Raw genomic sequence first — 25796 nt, 5'->3', positions numbered from 1 at the left:
CTGGACCTTCCACTGTATCTCCCCCACCGGCTCCTCGCTGTTAAATGGTAGGGGTCTGTTTCGAGCTCCTCCGAGGTGTCTGTGGGGTGCTGATGGGATCTTTGCCAAACGTGTCATGCAGCTTGTTGGGAAAGTGGCAGGTTTACATCTCAGCAGGAGATCAATAGTTGGCCTCCCTAGCCTTGTTGTATGTCTGGTACAGTTCCTTTGCCTTGGCACTGCTGCTGATCTCTGATGTACCCCTTTGCCTGCGTTCCCAGTACAATTTTTTCTGTAGATGTTGAGGTTTCTACAGCTGCTCCATAGCTGTGCTTGCACAGCCTCTTCTCCCCCACGGTCCCAGGAGATCCAATATCTCCTGTCTGCTCCAGGCAGGAGCGTGTCTAGCGTGTTCAGCCAGTATAGCTGGTTGGGCAGTTGCTAGCAGAGCTGTTAAGTGTGCTCACAAAGTGGACAATCAAGAAAAGGCATTTCAGAAATATGTGGGTAGCTTTATAAGGGAAGGAGGGGCTTCTGGTCGCTGTGACCCCTGGGCAGTGGAGTTACTGTTGCAAGGAATGGGGCATGGTGGAACACCTGCTGGAGGCCTGTTAGGGATGACACAGGTCATTTGTTCTACACTAGCACTGCATCCACCTCAGAAGGTCGACTGTGGCTCTATGCCATTGGAGGAGGTGGTTTTCCTGCATCCTCATAACACAGTGCTTCCGTCAGCTGGAGACAAATTTGAGTGTAGTCATATGTGCAAATCGGTTGACACAAGGTAACTTAACTTTGTAATGCAGACCAGGCCTGTCTCACCCTTCCTGTGCACCTGCTCCCTTCCTCCCAACGGCAGTGTAGAAAATGGGAGGAGCTAAGGGTGAAGAATGGGCGGCTGTGAGGAGGCAGAGTGTGAAGCGGGACCCTCAGTATGCAAATGAGGCATTTAGTTATGAGCTCTTCCCTTTAGCCTTTCTCCTCCTCCCAGGAAGGCCATGCAGCAGCACTCTCATTAATGCAGCTGCAGGTTCCCCATGGCTCCCTGTCCAGACCCTCCCATGCCCCCTTGTGTATAGAGCAGCTCTACGCACCTCAGGCTATGTGGAATCTCGTATAGGAGGACATACCCTTCTAACATACGTGTTGCCCTTTGTTGGAATCTCTGTAGCCAATAGCATGTGTTACCTGCACATGTGCAATCCTGTAGTGGCAACCCAATGCCACCTCCAGTCCTCCTCCCAATGCCATGCCTTCAATGGCAGCCACCATAGGCTTTTCACTTCTCTCGATTAGATCAATTACGGATGCCAAACTGGGTCTGTCTCCTGCCTGAATGGAGGAAAACCCTCTAATGTCAGCACCTGAGGAAACACAGAGGATCTTAACAAGAACATGAAACATCAGCAGGGCAGAGAGTGCTTGTCCTTGCTTAGAACGACCCTTCCTTCCAGACAATTAAGGATCAATGCTGACAGACTGTGGACTCCTATTCAATCCTGAGCTTGAAAGACAGCAGCCATGATGCAGATGTATAGAGCAGGTTGGATGTGGTGAAGAAAATGGTGAAGATAATCAAACCTACTCATGAGCGCAGAGGACCCCTGGGGGGAAACTGGATCTCGACCCTCTTTCTGGGCCTATTCATAAAACCTTAGAGATAGATAAGGCATAAATAACTCCCAGACAGGTATAATAATGACCATCAATGTGAAGTTAACATTGACAGAACGTTTGGTTAAAGGAGAGGTAAGGCTGACAGTACACAGTCCACCTCACAGATCAAAAACAACATTACAAACATCTCAACAGGTTAGCAACTCTGAAAGTGAACACGTAAGGGAACCAGACTTAGTTCCCCACTGGGTTCTCACTCCCCACAAGCCCCTAGTATGTGCAGTCTGCTCCTTCCCTAGCTGTTGGTGGGATACAGTGGGGGCTCAGCTGTGGATACACTCCTACTCCTGCAGCAGCTGCCACCACAAGACACCTCTACCTCCTGAGAGTCTGGGGCAGGGACAGATCTGTATGCAGACATAAAGCCCAAAAAGCAAAATGACAGCAGTGCATCAGGAAAAAGGTGGGGCTGTCCAGCCACCCCCCACTTCAGCATACAGCAGTGCCTCATTTCTGGCTCTTGATCCGCCTTCAGCCCAACTCCTGGAACCCCCAGCGGTGCTCAGTGGCCTGGGGCCAATGCCAGTCAAAATCCGAAGTTGAACAGCCTCGATTTGCAGCTCTGTAAAACAGCCCTTTCCATTTCAGGGCAGGTAGCAACCCTAAGATATGATGAGTCAATCGTTTCTCTCTTTGCAGGTCATTCTGATGATGCTACACCTTATGCCTCCCTGAGTTGACCTCAACTCATGATAAGAGTTACCCACACCGTCAGAAGTCACTTTCTGCCTCAGCAGAGCCTCTGCCTATGGGAAGTGTGTGAGATGTCCTATAGGGGGCAGCAAGAGACTCTCTAGGTCAGAGATATTCAAACCTCAGTGGTTCAGGAGCCAAATTAGCGATCAACATTACCCAAAAGAGCCGTGTGAATTCATTGCTTCATCTACTATCTGTTCCTATTTAAACAGTCTGACAGGGGAAATATTTAGTTTATATTAGTTTAACAGCAAAATGATTGATCATGTATTATTATTTTATCAACTACAATTGGTTAACATAGTAAACGCATCCTATCGGTTAATAATTAAATCAGTCTTTTAATATGTGCTGCAAAGAGCTGCAGGAGACACATTAAAGAGGAACTTATGGCTCTCAAGCCTCATATCTGCTCTAGGCAAAGGGTGAGGGATTTCAATGGCCCTTCCCAATTCCCCTGCCATCCAGTCCCATTCTACAGGACAGAAAATCCAGGCCAGGCCGAAGCTTCAGGAAGAAGCTTCCCAGCACACATGGAAATTGAATATAAAACAGGAAACACCATGCTGAGAATTTTGGATGCTGGGATTCTAAAATGGGGAAGCACAGAATGAGGAGAATGAACTCTTAGTTTAGTTGGAGGCTGGTCTAAGCTGGTAGAAAGTAAGAAAGATGTAAAGAACCGAGTCCCTCCTAATTCCTGTAGAGCCCCAATGGGATGAAAACACTTTGGAGAAGATCTGAGGACTAAGTAACTGCTGCATGGTCCTGGTTCCTAGAGACACAAGCACCTACCTATCTGAAGAGAGGGTTTTTTCTCTGTATTTAAATATTGTATATTTATCAGACATTAGATTCAATGTTTATGTTTATACATTTATATGTATGATTTATATATAATCTCTATTCCTTGCCCATGTTTGTAAACACTAATGTAAGCAAATCCTATATTTAATGTTACATAGTGGGAGGGCTGACTACATGTGAAGATGTAAAAGGAATCCTCTCTAGCCTAATTTGGTCCACCTATGAGAAACACTACATTAAAGATACATCTGGTCATTGTTGACTGTTACTGCTAGAATAATGCAAGCATAAGTCAGACTACAGATCATGCTGCTACTCTGAAGTACCACAGAATTGTTCATCATGATACTTGTAGTTACAGTGGCAAAACTCCCATAGGATGCTGGAATAATTAACTCGTGTGTGCACACTAAATAGAGAATTCTTACCTGCACTGAATATCCCATTTGCGCCACAAATCACAACAGCTTTCACAGCAGGGTCTGCATCTGCTTTCTTCACTCCTTGCTCTAAAGCCTGAACAACTGCAGAGCTAAAATAAATCAGAGAATCATCAACTGGCATTTACCCACACCAAAAATCTGGCCTCTTCCCCCTATCCACTTATCTGTGAAGTCCCACATGGCCCCTCTTCTCCTCCCCTCTTCCCAGGTGATCTCACTGACTCATGATTGCCACCTGTATGCTGATAACCCACAGATCTACCTCTCCACTCAAGCAATCTCCCTCCCTCCAGTTCCACACTTCAGTTTCCCTCTCTAGTCTCTCCATCAACTTAGATCAAGATGGAACTCCTGACTTTTCCTCCCAAGTCCTTCTCATCCCCTCTTCTCTGTACCATTGACAGTGCTGCCATCCCTCCTATCAATCAGGACTGCAAGCTGGGGGCTCTCTGAGGGTGCACGCGATACCTCTCCCCCCACCGCTTGGGCAAAGAAACCAAAGGGAGGAGAGAGCCAGAGACTGAAGCCAGCAAAAGCAGCTTGAGGGGAGGCCTTTGGATGCTGCTGCTGACATCAATATTTTCTAGTTTTGATGGTGCTCTCTCTCCCATCCTGTTTTGCTATTTGCTCCAAGTCCTCCTTCTCAGTATCCTCATCTCAGCCTCACTGCACACTGGCTGCCTGCCCTTCAGTGTCTCCTCCCCTTCCCTGGTCTTTCCATTTAGACAGTCTCTTCCCATCAAAAACTCCATCCCCAGAAATTAAAAAAAAAAAAAATGGTGTAACTCTCATGACCTTTGCAGCTATCACATTGTACATTCTGCTGGGGGTGTCTCGTTAGAGTGTCTGCTTCTCTCTCTACAGTGCCTAGCACAAGTGGGCTCTGTTCTCAGTTTGTCCCTATGCATATGAAGGCAGTCTCCAAGGGGTGCTGCAGCTTCCTCCAGGAGATCTCTCAAATCTGGCCTTTCTGCTGAGAGCTAAAATTCACCTGCAGCCCCTTTCTCTCTGGTCTCCTAATGCCTTATCACCTCACTTCTGACATCATTTTCCTCACCTGTCACTACGGTCACTCACCTCTTCTGATACCCTCTGCTTCTTGTCCCTCTTCTTTCAAGCTTCTTGCCCTAACCCTAACTGCAGACATACATCGCATCTACTTGGGTTCTCATTGAGACCCCCCCATCCATTCTGCTTCTCCTGCAATACCAGCCTTGGCCAGAGAAAAGATTACAGTGGATATTTTCTCATAGGCATTAAACTAATAGAAGAGGAAAAACACCTCAATGTGGTTGTGACAGGGTGCACCAGCCCCTCTGAGGCCTCCTGCTAGAGCCCTTGCAGTCCCTACCATCCTCCACCCCAAGGAAGGAGCAGTGAAAGTGTGTCTTCCAGGCCAGCCTAGAAAGGCTGCAGGTAAGGAGCCGGAGTGCAGCAGGCTCAGATAAAATGAGCCATAGGGACTCCTGAGCAGCTCAGTTGTTCTTGGCTGGGATGTGAGTGGCAAGGAACGGTGTGCCATTTTGGCTACAGGAGCCCAAGAGATAACCAGAACCCAATTTCTGGCTGCATTCCACTTTCTGCACAGAGAGAGCGAACCTGTGAACTGTAACTCTAAGCAAGGGACTGGGTGAAAGGAAAGACTGGGGGGAAGAAACCCAGGGAAAACAGTAGCAGCCTATTGAATGAGTTAAAGGGAGCAGTGTGTGGGTGCTGTTTATATATAGAGTCCCTGGGTTGGGACCTGGATTAGTGGGTGGTCCTGGGCTCCCTCAGCAGCCACTAGGGAAATAGCCTAAGCCCCAATGTACTTGATGATGAGCTGCTGGTTAGGGGTTCCCCACTTCCCAGTAAGCTGGCCAGGCTAGGCCCTGTCAGTGCACCAAGCCCACCAAGTCCTCCAAACCCATTAGTCCGATCAGCTGCATGAACTGGTTATGGCTCATATTCCCAAGAAGGCTTTGCAAGCCACCCTCACCTCCTAATGCTGAGAGCTCATGGCCTCCACTCCCACTCAAAGCACCAGGCATTGGTGAATTCTTGAGAAACTCATTCACTTTACGGCAGTGCTCCTCATCTTTACCAGTCTTTGGTTCCCGCATCCAGAAGAAAAGTTGCTTTGATCCTGCCTTGAACTTGCAAGGCACTGTGGCCTTCCTCTGAGCCTGGGCCCAAGAGAGTCATGATGCCCCTGCTGGGCAGAACAAGGCCCTGCAGGCCAAATACCCTGGAAGCAGAGAGGCGGAGCCAGGGCAGGAAAGGGAACTATAAAAGGCCAGTCCAGCAGCTTAGTCAGGGGGAAGCTGCTGCTGGAGGCAGATGGGTCTCCCCAGAGGCTGGGGTCTGTGCCTGACCCAGGCCCTGTGGCTGTTCGGAGTAACTTCCCCACCGACCAGAGTCTCCAAAACTTGCCCGGGCCGCTGGGACTGAGTGACTGGAGAGGGCTACCCGAGACCACTGGGTGGGAAAAACCCCAAAGCTGGCCCTGACCTGGAGGAGCTGCCTGATATTGGGGGGCCCCCTGAAACTGCCTAATCCTGGTATACCAGAGGACCCCCTGTGACCTGGAGAAGCTGCCCTCTGCTGATGACCCTGAGGAATTTCTGGACCTGTCAATGGTGAGGGACTTGGGGGGGGCTCCTGCTTGTTGTCTACCCCAGCAGCCCAAGCAGAGGGCTGGAATTTAAAGGGTTTGGGGATGGGGCTGAAGACCCAGCTAAGGGCAGATTGACTGTCTTGTGTACAGTTGGATACATCCTGCTTTGACTAATCAAACCTTCTCCTCTCCGATTTATCTGTGTCCTAGCTCTGCTTCATCCAAAACTGAGCTGCCAGGATCATCTTTCCTCCTCTGCCACCCTGACCACATCTGCCCTATGTTAAATCTCCCAGCTGGCTCCCTCTTCCATATCCTCTTCAAAGCTCTCCATAAATCTGCCTATATCTTTGCCCTCATTTCCTCCTATACCCTTTATGTTCCACTTAATCTTTCCTGGTCCCTCCTTGCTGTCCTGTTCATCTCCTCTGCCTACTTGTGGCACTGAACCTTCTTCCATGATGCCTAATGTGACTAGATAGCCTCCAGACTAAAACTACTAAACTCCCTCCAGGAAGCATTCAAACTCTAACATCTATTCCCTCTCCTCATTCCATATTATATACCATTTGCTTTTTCTTGTTTCTTAGACTGTAAGCCATTTTGTGCAGCAAACTGTTATCTGTTTGCCACTATCCATTCACAGAAAGTGCTGTTGCATCTGTGAAGGGGTACACAACCCCTTTGGGCCCAGAGTGGGGTTTAAAAGGCAATACTGGGCCCAGGTAACCCCACCCCTCTTGGCCTGCCAAGCATGCGCTGGTGGAGAAGCAGGTTAAAAAGAGCTCAGAAGCCCAGGTGAAGGTGTGGTGGACAGGGAGAGAGGAACCCATCTCCAGGAAGCTAGACAGAGGGTGGAGCCTGAGAGGGGACCACAGACCAGGTAAGGCCTCCAGGCAGGGCCTTCTCCAACCATAACCGCCTCTGAGAACCAGCAGCTCCTGCAGGGCCCTGCTCCTTTGGACTCTATTTTTCAAGTGATGTACTATTGGGGCCATGCTCCTAACTGAAGGGATATATAGATGGGAAGTAGCCTAGGGCAGCAGACTTAGACTTGCTGCTGGGAGGACCCTGCTGGTGTTGCTTCCCACAGGGCTGTGGAGCAGGAGGACCTGAGTCCCCCTACGTATCCCTTCAAAGGCCAAGGCCCAGGTGCAGATGGAGAGCTGAAGATTCCTGGCTTAGTGTCAGGAACAGCCACTTCTACTGCCCTGACAGAGAGGCAAGGGGCTAGAATCAGGTGTGCAAGCACTCAGCCACCTAGCTCTCCAAGCACCCTTCACGCTATCTATGGCACTATATGTAGTAACTAATAAAGCCAGGGCTACATTGCTAGTGGCTTTCAAAGCTGAAACTTAAGATAATGAAACCAATTTTGACATGATGCAGGGAAACAGATTAGATGACTCACTAAAGGTTTTCAAAGCATATAATTATATGTAGCTGAGTATCAAACCTTTCTAATTTTAATCAGCCAATTCATCATCTATGGGATGAATGCACATTAATTTTTTGTATTAGCCCCTTTATAATAAGACCTCAGGCTGTGCCCTGTGTTGCATCCCTACTCTACTCCCACAATGTCTACTATATACCATTTAGCCCCTTTACCACCAGCTCTCTGGACACAGGAGCAGCAAACTCAGCCATTGCTGGAAAGATTAAATAGAAGATCATAATGAAACATTACCATAATTTATAAGCGGGTTGGGAGGGGAGACCCACACATATTACATAATGTAATATTTTACACACGTTCAATTCTTCTGAACACACTGTGTAGAATAAATGCATAGAAGCAGCGAGAGGCATTTAAAATGTGCTCTAAGCATTTCTGTGCCTGTGGTGTACATACGATCAGCAGTTATACTAAGTGTGCTCTGAAGTGTGGTAAACAAGGAGTTAATCTGCATTGGAGAGAGGTTTTTTTGGGGGGGGGGGAGTGGGGAGGGTGGGAGAGAAGAGTTATGAAAGAAAGTGTTTTGTCACAGGTTACGCCTTCTATCAAACCTAGGGAAATCAGTTACTTTAGGCTGATACCAAGGGGCAATTCTATCCTCCAATTCCCTCTTTCCTATCATAGCTCAACAGAACTGATTTTGCCAGTGAATAACTAACACTTTGCTAGCACATACTATTTTGTTTCCCCTCAAAAGGTTGTAGCTTTCATAAATGGGATTTTTGTTTAGAATTCTAGCAAGAAAAACAAAACGTTTACTGAAAGCAGGAGTGCAGGACAAAGGACAAGAGTAATACCTAATTCTTGTCAGGCCCAGATAACATGCTTGCTCCCATGACAGATGCTACAGGCCCAATGCCCACAAAGGTAGTCATACATCTTTATCATAATGTGCATGCAAAAATACATAATTTACAATGAAAGTTCCTAGAATAAATATAATACACAAGAACATCACATTTAAAAAACCTGAGCATAAAAGAAATAGAAGTGACCGGTAACATTTACACATGTATTTTATTACCATGACTGTAGATCCGTTCATTATACGCATTCCAACAACTTTAACTCTTTCAACATATGTATATAATAGTTGACTGTGCAAAGTTTATATAATGAAATATGTTCAGAGTTCATAAGGATTTTATGTGGTTGAGTTAAGTAGATATATTGGAATGTACAGTAAAATTTCACAGCAGTACTGTTAATTAAGCCTATGCCCTGTAAGGTAAGACTACTGAAGATGACCTTAATATGCTATTCCTATTCCTTTTATACACAGGGTTTTCTTAATTGTAATGATCTTGTCCTGTATTTTAGAAAAAGTTTATTTAGTGTAGCAATTTCAACTGTAAGTTAGTTAAGCTTTAAGTGTGAATGTCCTTCAATTTTTTTAAAAGAACATAAGAAGCCCTGAAGGTTAATGAGGCTTTTACTTTTTTTTTTTTTTTTTTTTAAGAAAGAGTTTGTCTGACACTTAGCATTCACAAGATAGGAGCGGCTCTTCACAGACTTAGGAGGTTCACAGCAGCAGAAGGGTTTCCTTACTGCATACTACTTAACGTACACAGGAAAGGAAGACTAGGAAGTGTGCAAAAGTTTAGCTGTCCTGTGAACCTACTAAGGTGTGTAAGACATGCAACTTGTGGATTCACAGATGCATAGAGCTTAAGACCAGAAAGGACCATTCGATAACATGAACTCCTAAGCACTATATGATAGTAATACAAATAAGAATAATCTAGCCTAGCTCTTGTAAACCACAGGCCCTCAGATTTCACGGTTACCCAACTGAACCCAATAACTTGTGCTTTGCTAATGCATTATCTTCCACAAAGGCGCATCCCATCTTGATTTGAAGATATCAAGAGGTGGAGAATCCACCACTTCCCATTGTATTTGTTCCAGTGGTTAATCCTCCTCACTATTAAGAGAGTGCACCTTATTTCCAGTTTGAATTTGTCAGGCTTCAGCTTCCAGTCACTGGTTCTTGCTCTGCCTTTCTCTGTGAGATTAAAGAGCCCTTTAGTACCTAGTGTTTTCTCCGTATGAAGGTACTTACTCATTGTAATCAAGTCACCTCTCAATCTTCTTTCTGATAAACCAAACAGACTGAGCTCTGTCTCACTGTAAGGTATTTTCTCCAGTGCTCAAATAATTTTTGTAGCTCTTTTCTGCACTCTCCATTTTATCAACATTCCTTTTAAAATGCGAACACTATCTACATTATCCCAGTATCAGCTGGGGAGCTATTCTCCTATGGATAAGAAGAGCTGGCTAGAATATTTTGTCAGGATGATTTTCTGACCAAAAAACCCAAACCCATTTTCCATAGGAAACTATTCAAATGACAGCTCCCTGCTGCAGGCAAAAAAAATGAAATTGACATGAGGGATGCTGAGACTCTGGGGCCAAAGAGGCACAGAGCCAGATCACTCAGCCTCCCTGCCTGGCTCCACAGAGTTGGACAGGCAGAAAGCTGGGGTGCTCAGCTCCTCTGGCCCCAGCGCTAGGGGGGGAGCGAGAGGCTGAACACGCCAGCTCTCGGGCAGTCAGGCAAGAAGGCTCTTGTGAATTAAGTAAAACTAACAAGAGCCTGCCAGGCACGCAGCTGGGAAATTCCATTTTGATTCTCCCAAAATGAAATCTTCTATGAATTTGTTTCCAGCAAAATAATGTGTGTTTGAGGTCTTGTCCTGGTTTGGGACAATATTTTTCCCAAAATTGTAAAGTATTGTGCAGGAATTTCTATTTTCTAACCAGCTCTTCTCTGAAAGCTTATCATAGAGAAATAAAAAAAAAAGTCCCTTTTGCTGCAAAGTTCCTGAGATGTGCAGAGGAGGGGAGTCTTGAATTCCTGCGCTGAAAGAGAAACACTCAGACATCTTATTTTTAAAAGGCTCTGTGGGAAAATCATCTGTCCATCTCATTTCTGCTACAGGGTAGAGTCTCTGTAGGTGTTCTCTTGCAGAGTTCCTCAGCTCTGCATAAGGAAAGAACCTCTGATATTTTGGAGGAAAGCAGTTTCAGAGCCTCATCTCTCCAGCAAAGCCCAGGTGTCTTTACCACAATGCCCTTTACATTTTAAGGGGCTAAGAACATTTTCCCCTAAGCTCACAGGAATGCAGCAGCAGTTCCCCTCCACTGGCCCGGTTCTGTAACTGCTGCATGTGAGCAACTACTATTGACTTTAGTGGGATTTTTTTGGTATGCAGGAGCTGCAGAATTGGACCTGGAGGAGCCCTGCTTCTGTCCAGTCCACTGCCTTGCAAGCTTTTGACTAGTTACCTATTTTTGGGAAAATGTTTCATCAGTTTTAGAGGTGAGTATAAGAAAAATGTATCTATATGTAGGCTTCTCTGACAATCCTGGAATCTTATATGGACTGATAGAAATATTTATCTGTCACTCTGAAGCCAAAAAAGTCGGCGTCAATGTGAGGCAAAGGAAACCGCTACAAGCATGGTTAAGGGTTCTTCTTGTATGGAATATCATCTGGTTGATACAGTCTATTACTACCCAATTATTAAGTTCTCATCTGTTTTCGGCTTTACGAATTGTACCCTTACGACAACCTGGGCTTTCACCTACTACAGGGGGAAAAAAGCTCTGGGCTCCCTAGACACAATATAAATATCAATAATTCCCTTCATTTTTTACTAAACTACACCAATTCCATCCCATATAATTGTTCCAACTAACAAATCCACAGTCAAAAGCTGAAAATCATCCTTTTCCAATAATTTAGCACTGATGACTCAACCTTTTCAAATGCAGTGTGACCCAGGGGTCATCAAATTTGGGCTCTTTTGAACAAAGGAAAGAGATCAAGTCCCACAGCCACCCCAAGAGAATGCCCTGCCAACTGCACTCATTAGTATGATAATCACAGTAATACATTTATTTTAAACTAATGTATGCGCAAGTTCAGATCTACATCAATCTACAGTTTTGTGCATTTCAACAAAACCATTTGCAGATGAGGGGAATAAGAGGAAAAAAAAGTTAGACATCAACAGATCCTCAAAAAGTAGATCTTTTTGAATTCCTTCAGAGTCCTAAATATATTTAATTTCCAGAATATTATGTTCCCTAACAGTGAGTGGTGTCATTGTGGATATGAAATGCATTTGTCATCCCTAACAAAGAAATCTGAAACTTCACTTTTAACTGAAAATGTCAGAGAAAATTTAGTTATTATGATACTCAAGTTCTTGTGCTTCTTTAAACCAGGTTCCCTCCCACTTTATACACTGTTGAAATAAATACATACAGTTGATGGAAAGTCTTTTAAAGCTAGATTGTGAAGAGCCGTGAGAGACGGTAAACTCAGCCTTGCCAAATTTTACTTATCTACTCACCCAGAATGATTTGTTTAAAGGAGTAATATATCATTAGTTTTATCATAATCATCCTGAGGATGAGTAAGTCCATTTTGGGCCCAGGCTGGAAAGTTGTCCTGAAAATTTTGCAAGGTTGTGTTACCCAAGGTGAAACTAAAAGATGGTCAAACTCTGAACTATAACTCTAAAAGGGAGCAGACTTTGCATTTTAATTATTGAGGGGTGTTAAATGAGCCATCATTTTAGTTCAATTCATGCTACCAAAAATGTCTGTGCTCTCCTGCTTCTATATCAAAACGGTGAAGGACTGCACCCATTTGAGTTAATTTCATGGATGATTCTAGTACCCACATAGGGAACATTTCTTTTTTTTTAAGTAACTCGATTGACCTGTACTGCATTACACGCATCCAGAGCGAGCATGTGTACAGCTTGCCAAATCGAAGAGGACAAAGTAGCAGGTTAACGTTCTGGTAAACAAGCTGCTGATTCTACAGCATTGCCAAGCTTCCTCCTAGAGAGAGAGGATCTGCTCAGCTAGGGGCCAGAGACCGCATCGGGCGCGCCACATGCACCCACCTGTGTGAGTGAGCCTGACCTGCCCGGACTGGAGGCAAGCGAGGTCCAAAGGGCAACGCCGTATGGCCCCGCGCTACTGGAGCCAGAAGCCGGCCTGGCTCGGAGTCTCCCACTCACGCCGCAGCTCTGCCATGCGCCCCCCGGAAGACAGGGGCTGGCGGCCCGGGCGAGGCAAATAGTCACGGCCCGCAGATGCCGACTGTCCCCACCACAGAGTCTAGGAGAAACCAAGGGTGGCAAGGTACCTCCCGCCGCGCCCCCTCCACCCGGGCAGCGAGGGGGAGAGCTCCCGCGGAGGCTCCCCCATCCAAAGGGAAGGGGCCGTGGAGTGGCCGGGTTCTCCCAACGGCGGGAAGAGTCGGGAAGCGCCGGGCCGGCAGCTCCCCCCGGCTTGTTACCTCAGCGCGTTGAGCGGTGGGTTGCTCAGGCGGATCACGGCCACGGCCCCCCGCGCGCACTGAGCCATCCCCGCCGCCAGAGGCCTGGACCGTGCGCAGGGCAGCGCTCGTTCGTTGTGTGCGACCCCGCCACCAGCGCGGCCCGTTGCATCTGCAAGGGCACAGCGCGATGCGGTGCGGCAGCCCCCGAGCGGCCCGCCTTCCCAGGCACAGCACCTACCCCGGAGCGCCCGAGACACAGTCCCCGCCCCCCATCCAGGAGCCAACAGCCACAGGGAGCGGTAAGGCCCGGGCCCCCCCAGCACGAGCGTGTGTACAACTTGCCAAATCGAAGAGGACAAAGTAGCAGGTTAATGCTCACGTAAACAAGCTGCTGATTGTACAGGGGTGCCAAGCTTCCTCCGAGAGAGAGGAGCTGCTCAGCGAGGGGCCCGAGAGAGCGTTGGGCGCCCCGTGGGGCTGCAGCCCTTCATGCACCCACCCGTGTGAGTGAGCCTGCCCTGCCCACTGCCCGGGCTGCAGGCAAGCGAGGTCTACAGGGCAACGTCGCACGGTCCGGTGCTTCTGGGGCTAGAAGCCGGCCTGGCTCGGAGTCTCCTGCCCACGCCGCAGCTCTGCCGTGCGCCCCGGCCCGCATCTCGGCGGAGGACAGGGGCTGGAGGCCCGGGCGAGGCGCACGGTCACGGCCCAGAGATGCCGATTGTCCCCACCACACAGGGTCAGCTGGAAACCAGAGGCGGCAAGATGCCTCCCTCTGGCCCCTCCACGCGGGCAGCGAGGGGGAGAGCCCCCGCCCAAACTCCCCCGTGGGACCGGGGGCAGTGAGTGCCCAGGTTCCCCCGTGCGAAGGGGGCCGTGGAGTGCCCGGGTTCTCCCGATAGCGGAAAGAGTCGGGAAGCCCCGGGCCTGGCCGGCCCCTCCAGCCCGCTTGTTACCTCAGCGCGTTGAGCGGGGGGGTTGCTCAGGCGGACCACAGCCACGGCCCCCCGCGCGCACTGAGCCATCCCCGCCACCAGAGGCCTGGACCGTGCGCGGGGCAGCGCCCGTTTGTTGTGTGCGACCCCGCCACCAGCGGTTCTTTTGGACCGGATCTGTGGTGCGGGTGGCGAGGAGGGAGTCCCCGCCCCGGCACGCGATCCCAGGCTCTCGCGGCTTGGCTCACGCCCAGCCCGACGTCCGCAGGTGCCTTAGGAGGAAGGGCGCTCGCTCAGCGCGGCGATTGGCGGCGGGCCCTTTCTGCGGGAGCGCGCGCGCGACAGGAGTAGGGCCAAGGCCCGCCCAGGCCTGGGATTGGCGGGGGGAGCGGCGCACGTGACGGAGGCGAGGGTGGGGGAAAACCAGCGTGTTCGGTTCGCTCCTTATCAGTACCCGGCTCGCACATCCCGAAACCTTAGCGCGCATGCGCCTGGCCCAGCGGCCTCCCGTCCCCACCCCCTGATGTTATGGAGCCGGTAGTGACGCAGCTAGCGTCGCGGTTGCCTTGCTTGGGGGCAGTGCCTCAGCAGCCTCGCTTTGCATGGAGGAAATGACGGGTTTGGTAACGTAGCAGGTGGTAGGGGCGGGGCTATAGCGGCAGTCTACTCTCAGTCAGAACAGAAGGTAGGTAGGTGGCTGCTGCCGGTCTGTGCCCGTAGCCCCTGGCCAGGTAACGCGGGGCGCCTCCGCCAACGGCGGGAGAGGGGTGGAGCCGAGCGGGCATCTGGGGGCAGGATTGGCGGGGTGGAGCCGTGGGGGCTGGGCAGCGTGTGTGGGGGGAACGGGCGGGGGGCAGAGCGAGCCGGCGTGTGGGGGAGGGGATGTGGTGGGCAGCAGTGCGGGGAGTGGGCCCAAGGGCGGGCCCGGCTCGGCTCGCTGAGGGGTGTCTTTAGGGTGCTCGGGACCAGTGTGGGCACTGCCGGCTGGAGCTGGGGGTGGGGGGGTGAGCAGTGGAGGACACGCAGGGTGGCGGAGGAGAGCAGGACGGTGGCTCTGTTATTCCCAGCGCCTCAGAACCGTGTGACCCAACACTGTCCTTTGTTTCTATCCCCACTTATTTTCCCCGCTGCCCGTCAATCCCTCCCCCACCCACGCCCGCTGCATTCCCACCATATGGCAGCTTCCCGTGACAGGGACCCTGCACGGAGACAAAAAACCGGGAGGGAGCTGGAAGAAACACTGAGTAACTTTCCAATTCAGACACAGGGCTCTGGAGTTTGTCACTGCTTCTGGAAAAGGGACTTTCGTAGGCTGCCCGGTTCCCTCTTCTCCCTCTCCTTGAATCACTGCACCTGTGGCTCCTGCCATGTCCCCTGCACGCGAAGCACGGGGGGGAGGTTCCTGCTTGAGGGGTGATGCTTAGTTACACACTATATCAGTTACTGTATATAATCAATGCAAGGTGAGCATTTCATGTGTTGTCAAAGAGCGAGTGCTGAAAATCAGGTTTAACTAAAATAGTGATTAGATGTTGGGATCTGCTGGAACCTTGTCTGCTGTCTGGCTCCCACTGCTTCTAACCCCATTTCAGCTGAACCAGTGTTTGCACTGACTGGAATATTTTGTACATTTCCCTAATGTAAACATGACCTTGCATGTTGCTGCCCTGTTCTGTGATGTCCCTGGTCTCTGAAATGTGACTTTTGAATTTTGAGATTGAAGAGCATTGCTGTCTTGAAGATAAATATGGAAACGCAGGATTTGGGAAAACTGCTTTGACATAATTGGTCTCGTTTTCCCATCTGTAATACATTGATGCTCTGTAAATAGTTTTGAGATCTTTTGAGGAAAGGCACTAAATATACATAGAAAGTTGTCACTGGTTTATGAAGTTCACTATTGTAGCACTGGTTTTATCAAGGCCTAGTTCGGCTTGGAAAAATTAGATTTTTATCGGTAAATATTAGTAAATATTGATTTCACCATACACAAGCTGATGAAAAAATATTTCCTTCAATGATCCTCAACATTTACAGATAGGCAAAGTAAGAAAATTCTGCTGGAGGACTTATTAGAATTTGATTTAAGGGTATTTATTTTGTATATTTTGACATGTGATATTGATGATTTGTTTTAACGGTTATAAAGCTTTAACTTTTTGAATCTCAGCATCTACTGTCATTTATATAATTATTGTCTGCTGCCCACATAATTTCCTGTAATTGTGAAAATTCAAATCAATAAAATAAACATTTATTTAAGCTTTATTTTCTATATTATATATATACATTATTATAAAAATTGAATTCTACCAAGCCTAGGTATATTATAGGTAAGTATTGCATACGCCTTAGCTAAACACTGTAATTCTTTCAAGGCAATTCAGCTCTGAGCAAAAGCACACCCTGCTTCCCCCTCCACTGCATTGCTCTCCCACTGCACTTCAAATGTATTTTTGATAAATTTGATCCCAGGTCTCAAAATGTTGGGATATAATGTGAGATGCTTGTATTTCCTGGAGCCCTTGAAGAGGGCTTCCCTTTCCACTGCATTTTTTTGCTTATTATGACTAGAATGCATGGCAACAGGTAAGGGCTGTATAAGCATTTTCATTCTGCCATTTTGAGTTTTTTATAGCTTTCTCAAACATTAGCCTTTCAGGCCAAAATTTTCTGGGTATGGTCTGTCAAAGGTAAATTTCTGTAATGTCTGATATATTTTTCTTTAAACGTCTTTGGGTTACAAGAGTGAGTGGGAAATACGCTTTTGCCATTTTATTTATTTGCGTGTGCGTGTGTGTGTGTGTAAAAATAAAATAGTAACTTTTTTTTATTCTGGTGCCTCAGTAGGTTGGGACATAGACATTCAGCATGGAGATAGATGCATGTCTGGCCTAGGGATACATCATGGTCTGGTGAAAACTATTCTGATTTTGATTGAGAGAGTGGGGTGAGCAAGCCTTAATTCTTCCCCTTTGTGCATTATGATACAGTACTTAGTTACATGGTCACATAGTGATTCCGACAGGACCCTTGTTTTATTGAGTCCTATTTCAATTAATATGCAGGTTGAATGGTACACAGAGAATTAGATGTGTTCTGTAGATCTTTCTCTGTTTGGAGCAAAATTTCTTTGCAATTACAACAATATAAATCCAATGATTTATTTCAGATTTATAATTTATAGAAAACCGAGCTGAGCCCTTGGAATGCAGATCTGATGCTTGATTAATGAGACAATGAAGTAGGCAGATATCCAGAGAATTTTTGTTGTAACTGTCACAGAGATTTTTCTTTAATAAATATGTCCAATCACTCTGTATGTTCTTTTGTGATTAACAACTTGTGTAACTAACATAGCATTCTCCTGTAATATATATTCCTTACAAGAGACATGGGACCTATTGTCCAAGGGCAAAGCCCAAGTGAGAAGCCAACCCCATCATCCAGCTTTTGGAATTCCTACCAAAGTGCTGTCCTTAGACTCAGGTCAGGGGATTCATCTTTTGTATTAGCCTCTGTCTAGTAAATTTGCACTACATTTGAAGTCCTCCACCACCTCTTGAAGAGAAGGAGCATTCCGTGTCTTGCACTCTTCTAGTGGAGAACCCTCCTGGATGTTGTGAGGCATGCTTCTGTTACTCTGCCCTCTCCCTAGCACATATTATGATTTCCTCTTCCCCAGTTGTTAACTTCAGTATCTGCCCCTACCTTGCTAAAAGGTAATTTTGGGTCCTGGATTTAGTCTGAAATTAAAAAAAGTACTTGCATTATGGACCTGAAAGACTGTCTGTTGATGTGCACAAATTAAAATACAATTAAAATGAAGTGATGCTGGAAAGTCTATGGCATGTAGTTTCCCCAGACACTTAACTATTATTGGCACTTAGGTATTTTAAAGGTGCTTATCACAGTTGTAGCTAAGATAGATATAGAGTCATATGAACAACACAACTCTAGATTTGTAACAGAGACGCACTATAGCAGTTCAGACATTTATTTTCCTTTAGCCCTTGTTGCAGTTTCAATGTGGAAAATGTGAAACTTGATTTTTTTTTTTTTTAAGCCTATTATTTTTATTAAAAGTGTCCTGGAAAGGCAAGGCAATGGGTTTGGGCACTTTTAAAAAAAATTATTTGATTGATAAAACTCAGATGAGTGTAGACCACAAGGCTTAAAAAATTCACTGCCTGTGACAAATAAGGAAGCTTTCCTGACTGAATGGCATCAATTTATGTACAATCTAAGATTTAATTTGAAAATTAAGTTGTTTTTAGCTCTTATGAAGGTGAAGACAACCATCTAAATATGAGTCAAGTGTAAACTGATACATTATCTTCAGTCTGTTGACATTTCCCGTGTCTCTGCTACTGATCTGTGCTTTCCTGCAGAAGACTGCAAACTGACGGTCAGGATTCACTGCTGCTATGGGGACCCCCATGGGCATCAGCAAAACTCAGAATTGGGTCAGTTTCGCTGTGCTACAGTTTGTCAAGCATCTGAGCAGCCTCTTAGGCACTGAAGCATCATTGGGGCCCCAAAACAGGCTGCAGTCAGGATAGAGTAGGGGAGACTTCCACTAGCTAAGGGGCTCTGGAATGGGAGGTGGAAGACATGAACAACTCCTCCCTTCCAGTGGCCTGTGGGATATGGGCACTTCAAACTGGTCAGATGCCTGCTGACAAAAAGATGGTCCTCCTGATTAAGGTCCAGTGGCAGTCATTGGATGAACCGAGAGAAACAATGTTTTGTGACAAATTACGTGTATTATCATTTATATTTATTTTGTATCCTTTACACCTGGAGGAACAATTATTATAGGTCTGGCTCATTCAGAAGCTAGTTACAGTTAGTTTATTTTCTTCTAATTATAAATACATGAGAATCTAAAGAAGGTGGTTCTGGGTACAGCGGGTCACCTTCATCTGTTACAAATGGAGGTGTCCAGTTTAGGGCAGAAGGGCGATCTTGTTTTAGGCACAAGACTGTGTGTTGGGAGGTCTCGATTTTATTCAGTCACTTCCACAGGGTTCCTGTGATCTTGAAACCATTTTAATCTCTATTCTTCAGTTTCTCCATCTGTAAAATGGAGATAAATAACCTAGAGAGGCTTAATTCTTTAATGTTTAGAAAATGCTGTGTCGCTGTGTAGAAGTGCTTGGATGGTGGTGGTGGGTCAGGATTTTTGTTTTTGAATGCACTTCACCATTCTTCCTGATTTATCAGCAGTCTGATTTGTGAGCTAAGCACCATAATGTGGTGATTATCTCCAGGTATCTTTATGGCCAAATTCTGCTCTCAGGTATGCAGGCACAACTGCAGTTGAAATTAGTGAGTTTTATTTGGATGTCTGAGGTCAGGATTTAGCCCTTGGTCTGTGACTTTTTCATAGAGTTCAAGGGCTTAACCTGAGAATTTTTCTTGGCTTCTTTGAGTAATGCTGTTGGCCATTGTTGAAGGCCCATCTACACTAGAAAACTACCTAGTTTAAAGATAACCTGCAAAAACGTGCAAGAACTCAGTTATGTACTTTCTCAGCCCTTAATTGAATAAGTATAGGGACTGAAACCTCATAAAGATTTTTCCTGAACTGTTGGTAAAGGATTTGAATTTAAAAGGTATTAATACCATTTTATTATCATCTAGTCTGACCACCTTCATAATACAGAATAAAATAGACTTTTAAACAGTCTGATTAAATATCCCTTCCGCTCTCAGTGACACTTAGGTTGTGCACACTCTTGGAACTTGTGATGTGATGATGATAGTTTTTTCTGTTGCCTTTAGAGTTCTCCAAAAAAACCAGGGTAGCAAGTGAATTTCTAGTGTAAAAATACAAGCAAAAGGGAGAAAAAATTGTCTGATAGAGTGGAGAAGGGGTGTGGAAAAAAGCTTCTAGGGCTCCTTTATACATAATAAACAAAGAAACAATTATTTCCTTTGCAAATCATCTTTAATCAGGGCCCTGTGTATTATATGATTCTACCCTCACAGAATTCACTCCTTGCTGCAGAATTATGCTCTAAAATTTCCATTTTAAATGTAAAGAATATTTCTAGGCTTCTGGCTAGAAAGAGAACCTTGAAAATTTTAACTAACAGAAATATCTTCCTGATTTTCCACGTAGCCTGAAACAACGTGTCCACTGCCTTAAACTTAGTGAATTGTTAACTCTGAAACCTAAAAATGGTAGTCAGCTGCATGTTGAAAACTGAAATTGTGGGGATAGTATAAAATGAATGTAATATCCAATTAAATATCTCAGGGGTTACTGCACTGACTATATTAGATATTGTTTATATTTAATGCATTAAGATCCTTCATTAAATATGTATTTGAATTTTCCTCAGAATTCCAAGCAGCAGCAACTGCAGAATGAAGGGTCCTTGCTTTAGACTGTAGATCCGTTTTACTGTGAAGTGATTTACTGTGAAATGATTTGGTTCAGCTTGTGCAGATAGGGACAAATCATGGTATTACCATATTAAAAACAGGGCATTAGCCCTGGTGAAGACCCAGTTTGAAACCTAGTGTATAGCTTTTTAAACAACTGTTTGTAACACAGTTTGCCCAGCCAAATTAAATTACTGTCGAACTAGGTTATTCTGCCTGGAAAATAGGCCTTTCCGTGAATGTGTTTCTACTCAGCGCCATTCAGTACTCTTCGTATAAGTGGAGGCTGTTTTGCTATTGACAGCATTGTCGTAGTTTCTTAGCACTACATATTCTATAACTTTGTTGTCCCATCCATGCTACAAACAAAGGACAATCACCGTACAGCATGGTTAAAAGTAGCATGGTCTAGGTTTATGTGCTGGCATGGTTAGATTAGTCTAGAAGACCCTGGAAAAATCAAACACCACAGAACTATGCTTCAGTTCTTCAGCAGTACATGAAAATGTAATGTCCAAAATTAAAAACCTAACACCATGTAAATGTAAGCATATAAAGTGTGAGAGGCAGCATGGGCTGGGAGTCTTGAGACTAATGTTCTATTCCTGGCTGTGTGACCTTGGATGAGTCTCTTCATCTTTTTTTTTTTTTTTTTAAACTAATAGTTTGTACAGTACCTAATGCAATGGGGCGCTGAGATTGGATGAGGCCTCTGCATGCAACTATAATAAAATAATAATAGTGTATGTAAACATAAAGATTACGATGTTAACAGCCTCTTTTTGCCCCAGCAGAACTGCGGTTCTGAGCTGAATAATTGTCCACTTTGATTTGATTTGAACTTTTATGGAGCCAATCAGAAAGCAAGAAAAAGTGCAATGTGTATGTAACAGTGCATGTTTTATTGGAGATGCGTACATTTAATTGGTGTTCTTTTCAGATCTCCAGAATATCAAATCCTGGGAGGAGCATCAAACAGATTTAATCAGCAGAAACACATGGACCATTAAGTCTTCCAAAAATGAGCCAATTTACTCTTTTCTACTGGAACCCCCAGTGTCTTGAAGAAGGTAAGGAGTTGTTTTTGTTTTTCTCTGTGGCAGGTTAGCTCTTCAGCATTTTAGGGTCCTGATCATGTGGTGTGATTAGGATAGGTAGACCTTTACACCAGTGCAGACTGCTTTTGGCTTGCTGAAGGAGTGTAGGTTGAAGAGACATACTCATGGATCTATGGGCCTTGGTATTTGAAGAAACAAAAATTTTTGATGAGTAAGAGATCTTTTCCTCTTTTCAATGCCTCCATGGTTCTTTTTCATGATTAATGAATTGTGAAATGTATTTAAAATGTTTTAAATTAGAATTAGCATTCTGAGCCCTGTATCGATGGTATTTGAACAATCACGCCACTGGCAATACTAGTTGTAGGCGAAAGCTCATTGTTCAAGATTGTAAATCCGTTTCCCTTGAATACAGGACATAACAGCTGAGTAAATTAAGTTTAATCAAGATAATGAGATGAAATATTGTTTTGTAGAGCTTGTGGTTTCTTCTAGGTTATACTTGTAATTAATCTGTTACGATCACAAACCGTTAACGGTTAGTCCCCAATTTTAAGGATTTTGAATGGGTGTTTAAGAGAAAACAAAATAATACATATTGGAGTGAAGGGCTTCTACTGAATTTTGAAACAAAAATCAAGGTTTGAAACAAAATGGTTCCAAAAAAATTTAAACCGATAAAACTAAAATAAGGTTTTTATTTTCCTCTTTAATTTATTCAAAAGTAATCATTGAATCAAACAAATAAAACCAGGTATATGCCTGTTTAAACCTAGATTACCTGTTCAATAAAGTTAATCCTAATTTTCATTAGAAACATTCACTCCTCGTGTATAATACTCTCTTATAAAAAGCTGTGGTATATTAGCTTACAAATATCCTCTCTTCCATTAGCTATTCTATTGAGAAATAGATTTTTCCTTTTTAAAAATATAAATAAATGTAGTGCTTATGACTGTCAAAAACTAAAAGCACTTATATGAGCTATGCAAAATTTTCATAGGCACTTTGCAGGCTTCATCCTCACAGCTCTGAAAACATACCACTGTTCTGATCTTCAGAATCCCATTATTGTAGTCCATGGTCTCTTTTGAGCAGAGATTGCTAGTGGTGTAGTTTCTTTTGATGGGACAAAAGAGCCTGGATGAGAATCTAATGTAACATGAGGTGCAATTTAAATTATGGTTTCAGAAGTGAAAGGCTAGTATACCAAGCCACATAGTCACTGTTGTAGGTTAATATTATTTATTGCTTATATTGTGGTAGTGTTCATAGACCCCACTCTAGATTGGAGTTGCATACCCTTTGCTAGAGAGTATCTCTTTTTAAATTAATTTCTAATGCTTTATATCCTTCTCTACTCCTTTTCTGGTTTTTCTGATTTCCCCACCCTCTGTGAGCTCACTGGCTGATTATTTAGTGCTGCTCAGTTCAGCATGTCTCCCCATGAGGTGTTAAAAACTGGTTTTAAAAAGAGAGATTCTCTAGCAAAGGGTACACCATCACTAAAATGAGGAGGCATCAGAAGGGGCTTGAAACCCTGAAAGACAGTGACCAGAACCCAAAAGACGTTCAGGATTGGTGAGGACTTTGGAGGGAGGCATTTGCATTCAGGCGTTTTTTATTTTTCCATAGATCTGTACATCTCATCTGCTTTTCTGTGAGTCAGATGTGTGTGTTTAAGAAGTTCCTTTGCAAAGCCTTTGTGTTCCTAGCCTTAACTATTAAATGGTCCCTAAAAGGTTAAACTGTAAAGCACAGTGCTTGTGAGGAGTGGAACTCTGGGTTCAGGAGCAAAATCTTCTGGGAGACTTGGGGATCAGCATAGGTCTTGGGGCCCCACACCCCAAGAAAGTGTGCCAGACATGGAGTGTGCACCCTGAGAGTGTGCTGTAGAGGCTGGACTTAAAGACAAATCCTTGATGCAGCTCCAACTATGTTGTCTTGGAAGCATTTGGGATGCAAAGGTTGATTGGGTCCAATACAGCAGCCTGGTGACTCTCCACAAAGAAGGACTCTGACAGGACTGTAACTCCTGTCCATAGGGGAAGGTTGTTACTAACCTCTGTCAGTCAGTGATTGATTTATGCTCTGAAGCAGGAGGGTTTATTTCCTTTCTAATGTGATTGTGGATGTTCTTGTTATCCATATTGATGAATCTTATCAAAGTCTTGTCTTGGAACAATGAATTACACAGAATAATTATGCATAGGTTTTAAAAAAAAATTATGGGCACAGTGGTAGTGGTAATGGGCATAGGGAACTGCTATATTTTGGATGACACCAAATTAAATTCCTGACTACTTGTCCCATGACTCTTTCTTTTTAAAACAATAGAGCTGTTAACTTGCAGTGCCTTGGCCGAATACTAGCTTCATAACTGCATTCTGCCTACCTACATTTCCCTTTTTGTTTCAGTTGGACGTGCTAGCTAAGATTTAAAACACACAATTAAATGGGAGTTGCTGGGTGCTGAGCACTTTTGAAAGTCCGCTTATTTTGGTGCCTAAATAGGGACTTAGGATCACATATTTTTAAAATCTTAGCCAGTATTCTTCACTTCCTGTCCTAAATTGTTCTAAATGTTTGTGTGCTTCTTAAACAGCGGCAACATCTTGCCTAAGAAACAGCTGTGTTTTAGTGACAGGTAAATACATACAGCTCATTGGGATCTTTCAGAATGAATGCTGTTAAATAAATGCATTATTTTATTATGTAGTTATAGACATAGCATATAACAGTTTTCTAATATTAGATTTGTATAAGTAGTTTTCACCTCACAAGAAATTAGGCAGTTGTAGCAGCAAACCTAGTAATTAATGGACTTCTGAAGTAAATGTGGATGATTGCTAAAACATAAATTAGAAAGGGATGTTAAATGTTTGCCTGGGGATTCAGTATGATTTCTCAGCACCCTGCATAGTTAACACAGAGCAGGTTAGCAGCTAGGACAGAAGGATCTCAGAATAATTTTCCTTGTCCCAGTTAAGTCAAGAAGTATTACAACCATGGTAATAAGCTCTCAACAAGATAGACAAAAGGGTAAGGGAAGTGTCAGTCTACAGCTCCTGCTGGTGACAGGGAAAGGGGGAGTTTGCATGAGTGCAGCAGTAAGGCAGAGCTTGTCATTGGAGAAGTAAATTGTCAGGGGTTGCAATACCAGTGGAGGCACAGAAATTGTATAAAAGCACATAGAAAGTTTAGACATATGAACAGCAGAACTCTTTCACCACCCAAATGAGATTCAACTTGGAAAAATCCACCTGGGGAAACAGTAAATAACAATAAATACAGAAGTTAAATGGGAAGGTGAAATCTGTAAAATGCTAAGGTTGAAAGAGATGTAGGGGTGTTAGTGGAGAGAAAATTTATATACAAGTTTGCAGCAATATATGGTAGTCAAAAAGGCAGATGCAATTTTTGGGCTGCCATGCAAGAAGGCATCACATCCCAGAGTAAGAAAGAATAGTCCTTCTTCCTGGCTCCAGTGTGAACACAACTGTAATGTTGTTTTGTACACTGGATTTGATTTTAGGACCCAGAAATACTGATAAGTTAGAGTTTTCAAACAGCAATGGAAGTGATCAGGGGGCTGGAGAGAGTGATTTAAAAATGATTACAGGTGTGCTGAGGACTGCATATATATTTGAAAGGTGTAAACAAAAGAGAAAGAAATAGTAGTTTGAGAGGGCATAATTAGGAGAATGAAATGAAATTGAGAGAGAAAATTTAGGCTGAATATCATGGCAAAATATACCTGACAGTCAGATCTGTTAGACTGTGAAATTAGCCTTTCAAGGGAAGTTGTGGAAACCCTATTTTTGGGGGTAATTAGAGTTAGACCAGGCAATATGATGGAAGATAGTCTGTAAAGGCTAATGTTCCAGTTCAGGGAGCTTGGGCTGCAGAAAAGGACAATGTCTTCCACAATTCTGGATGTCTGTCTGGACTGTTCTCCTCTGTGGCTCATGGGGGTAAATTAGCATTTTGGCACTGTATAGTCTGGCCACTCGCACTCTGCTCCCACTTGCTGCCAGATTCTCTGCCTCCACAGCAGACACAGTGGAGGTTTCTTTTACTCCCACCCTTCCTCATTCTGTTAATTTTTCGGCCCGGTTCTCCCTCCCCAGCATTCCTCCTCCATGGGTCATTTGACCTTTCCCTGAGCTTCCACTGCAGCATCTGCCTCTGGCTCTTCTGCCCCTTACAGGCATGGCAGAGCAGCCAAAAAACACAAGGTCAAATCCAAGTGGTGGTCTATATGAGCAGTCTTCCCAGAGTCAAACTTCCTAGACTTGTGCCCAATCTGTCCCCAGCCTTCTGTCCCTAACTCCGTTAGGTCCTTGGGTTGTGAACTGGACAAGCAGGTGAGGGTCCCCTACCCACTCAGGTAGCTACAATTCCTGTGGCGGAAAAATGAACCAGGAACTCCATTGTAGAGCAGGAGAGGCTCT

General features: G+C 44.9%; 2 protein-coding genes across 10 annotated transcripts in view; one reads left to right on the top strand and one right to left on the bottom strand.

The window, feature by feature from the left end:
• EHHADH (enoyl-CoA hydratase and 3-hydroxyacyl CoA dehydrogenase) overlaps positions 1–14352 on the bottom strand; it is a 41599-nt gene extending 27247 nt beyond the window's left edge. The window contains exons 1-3 of one of the 7 annotated variants that reach the window (XM_067538770.1): positions 13913–14352; positions 3588–3691; positions 1168–1311 (exon numbers count right to left, since the gene is read on the bottom strand). In XM_067538770.1, the coding sequence (XP_067394871.1) occupies positions 1168–1311; positions 3588–3605 (162 nt within the window). In that variant the 5' untranslated portion in view covers positions 3606–3691; positions 13913–14352. The other 6 variants (XM_067538766.1, XM_067538771.1, XM_067538773.1 and 3 more) reach the window with 6 other exon arrangements.
• A 182-nt stretch (positions 14353–14534) lies between these two features.
• The window catches only part of MAP3K13 (mitogen-activated protein kinase kinase kinase 13), a 140894-nt gene continuing 129632 nt past the window's right edge, over positions 14535–25796 (top strand). For all 3 annotated transcript variants that reach the window (XM_067538763.1, XM_067538765.1, XM_067538764.1), the window contains exons 1-3: positions 14535–14576; positions 16739–16841; positions 21225–21354. The gene's annotated coding sequence lies outside the window, so the exon portion shown is untranslated. The remainder of the gene's footprint in view (positions 14577–16738; positions 16842–21224; positions 21355–25796) is intronic.

Source organism: Emydura macquarii, unplaced genomic scaffold (genome assembly GCF_026122565.2).
Source record: "Emydura macquarii macquarii isolate MOO-44397 ecotype Brisbane River unplaced genomic scaffold, CSIRO-AGI_Emac_v2 contig_499, whole genome shotgun sequence".
Classification (NCBI taxonomy): domain Eukaryota; kingdom Metazoa; phylum Chordata; order Testudines; family Chelidae; genus Emydura; species Emydura macquarii.
Note: the sequence above shows the minus strand (reverse complement) of the source record. Positions and strands in the feature narration are given on the sequence as shown.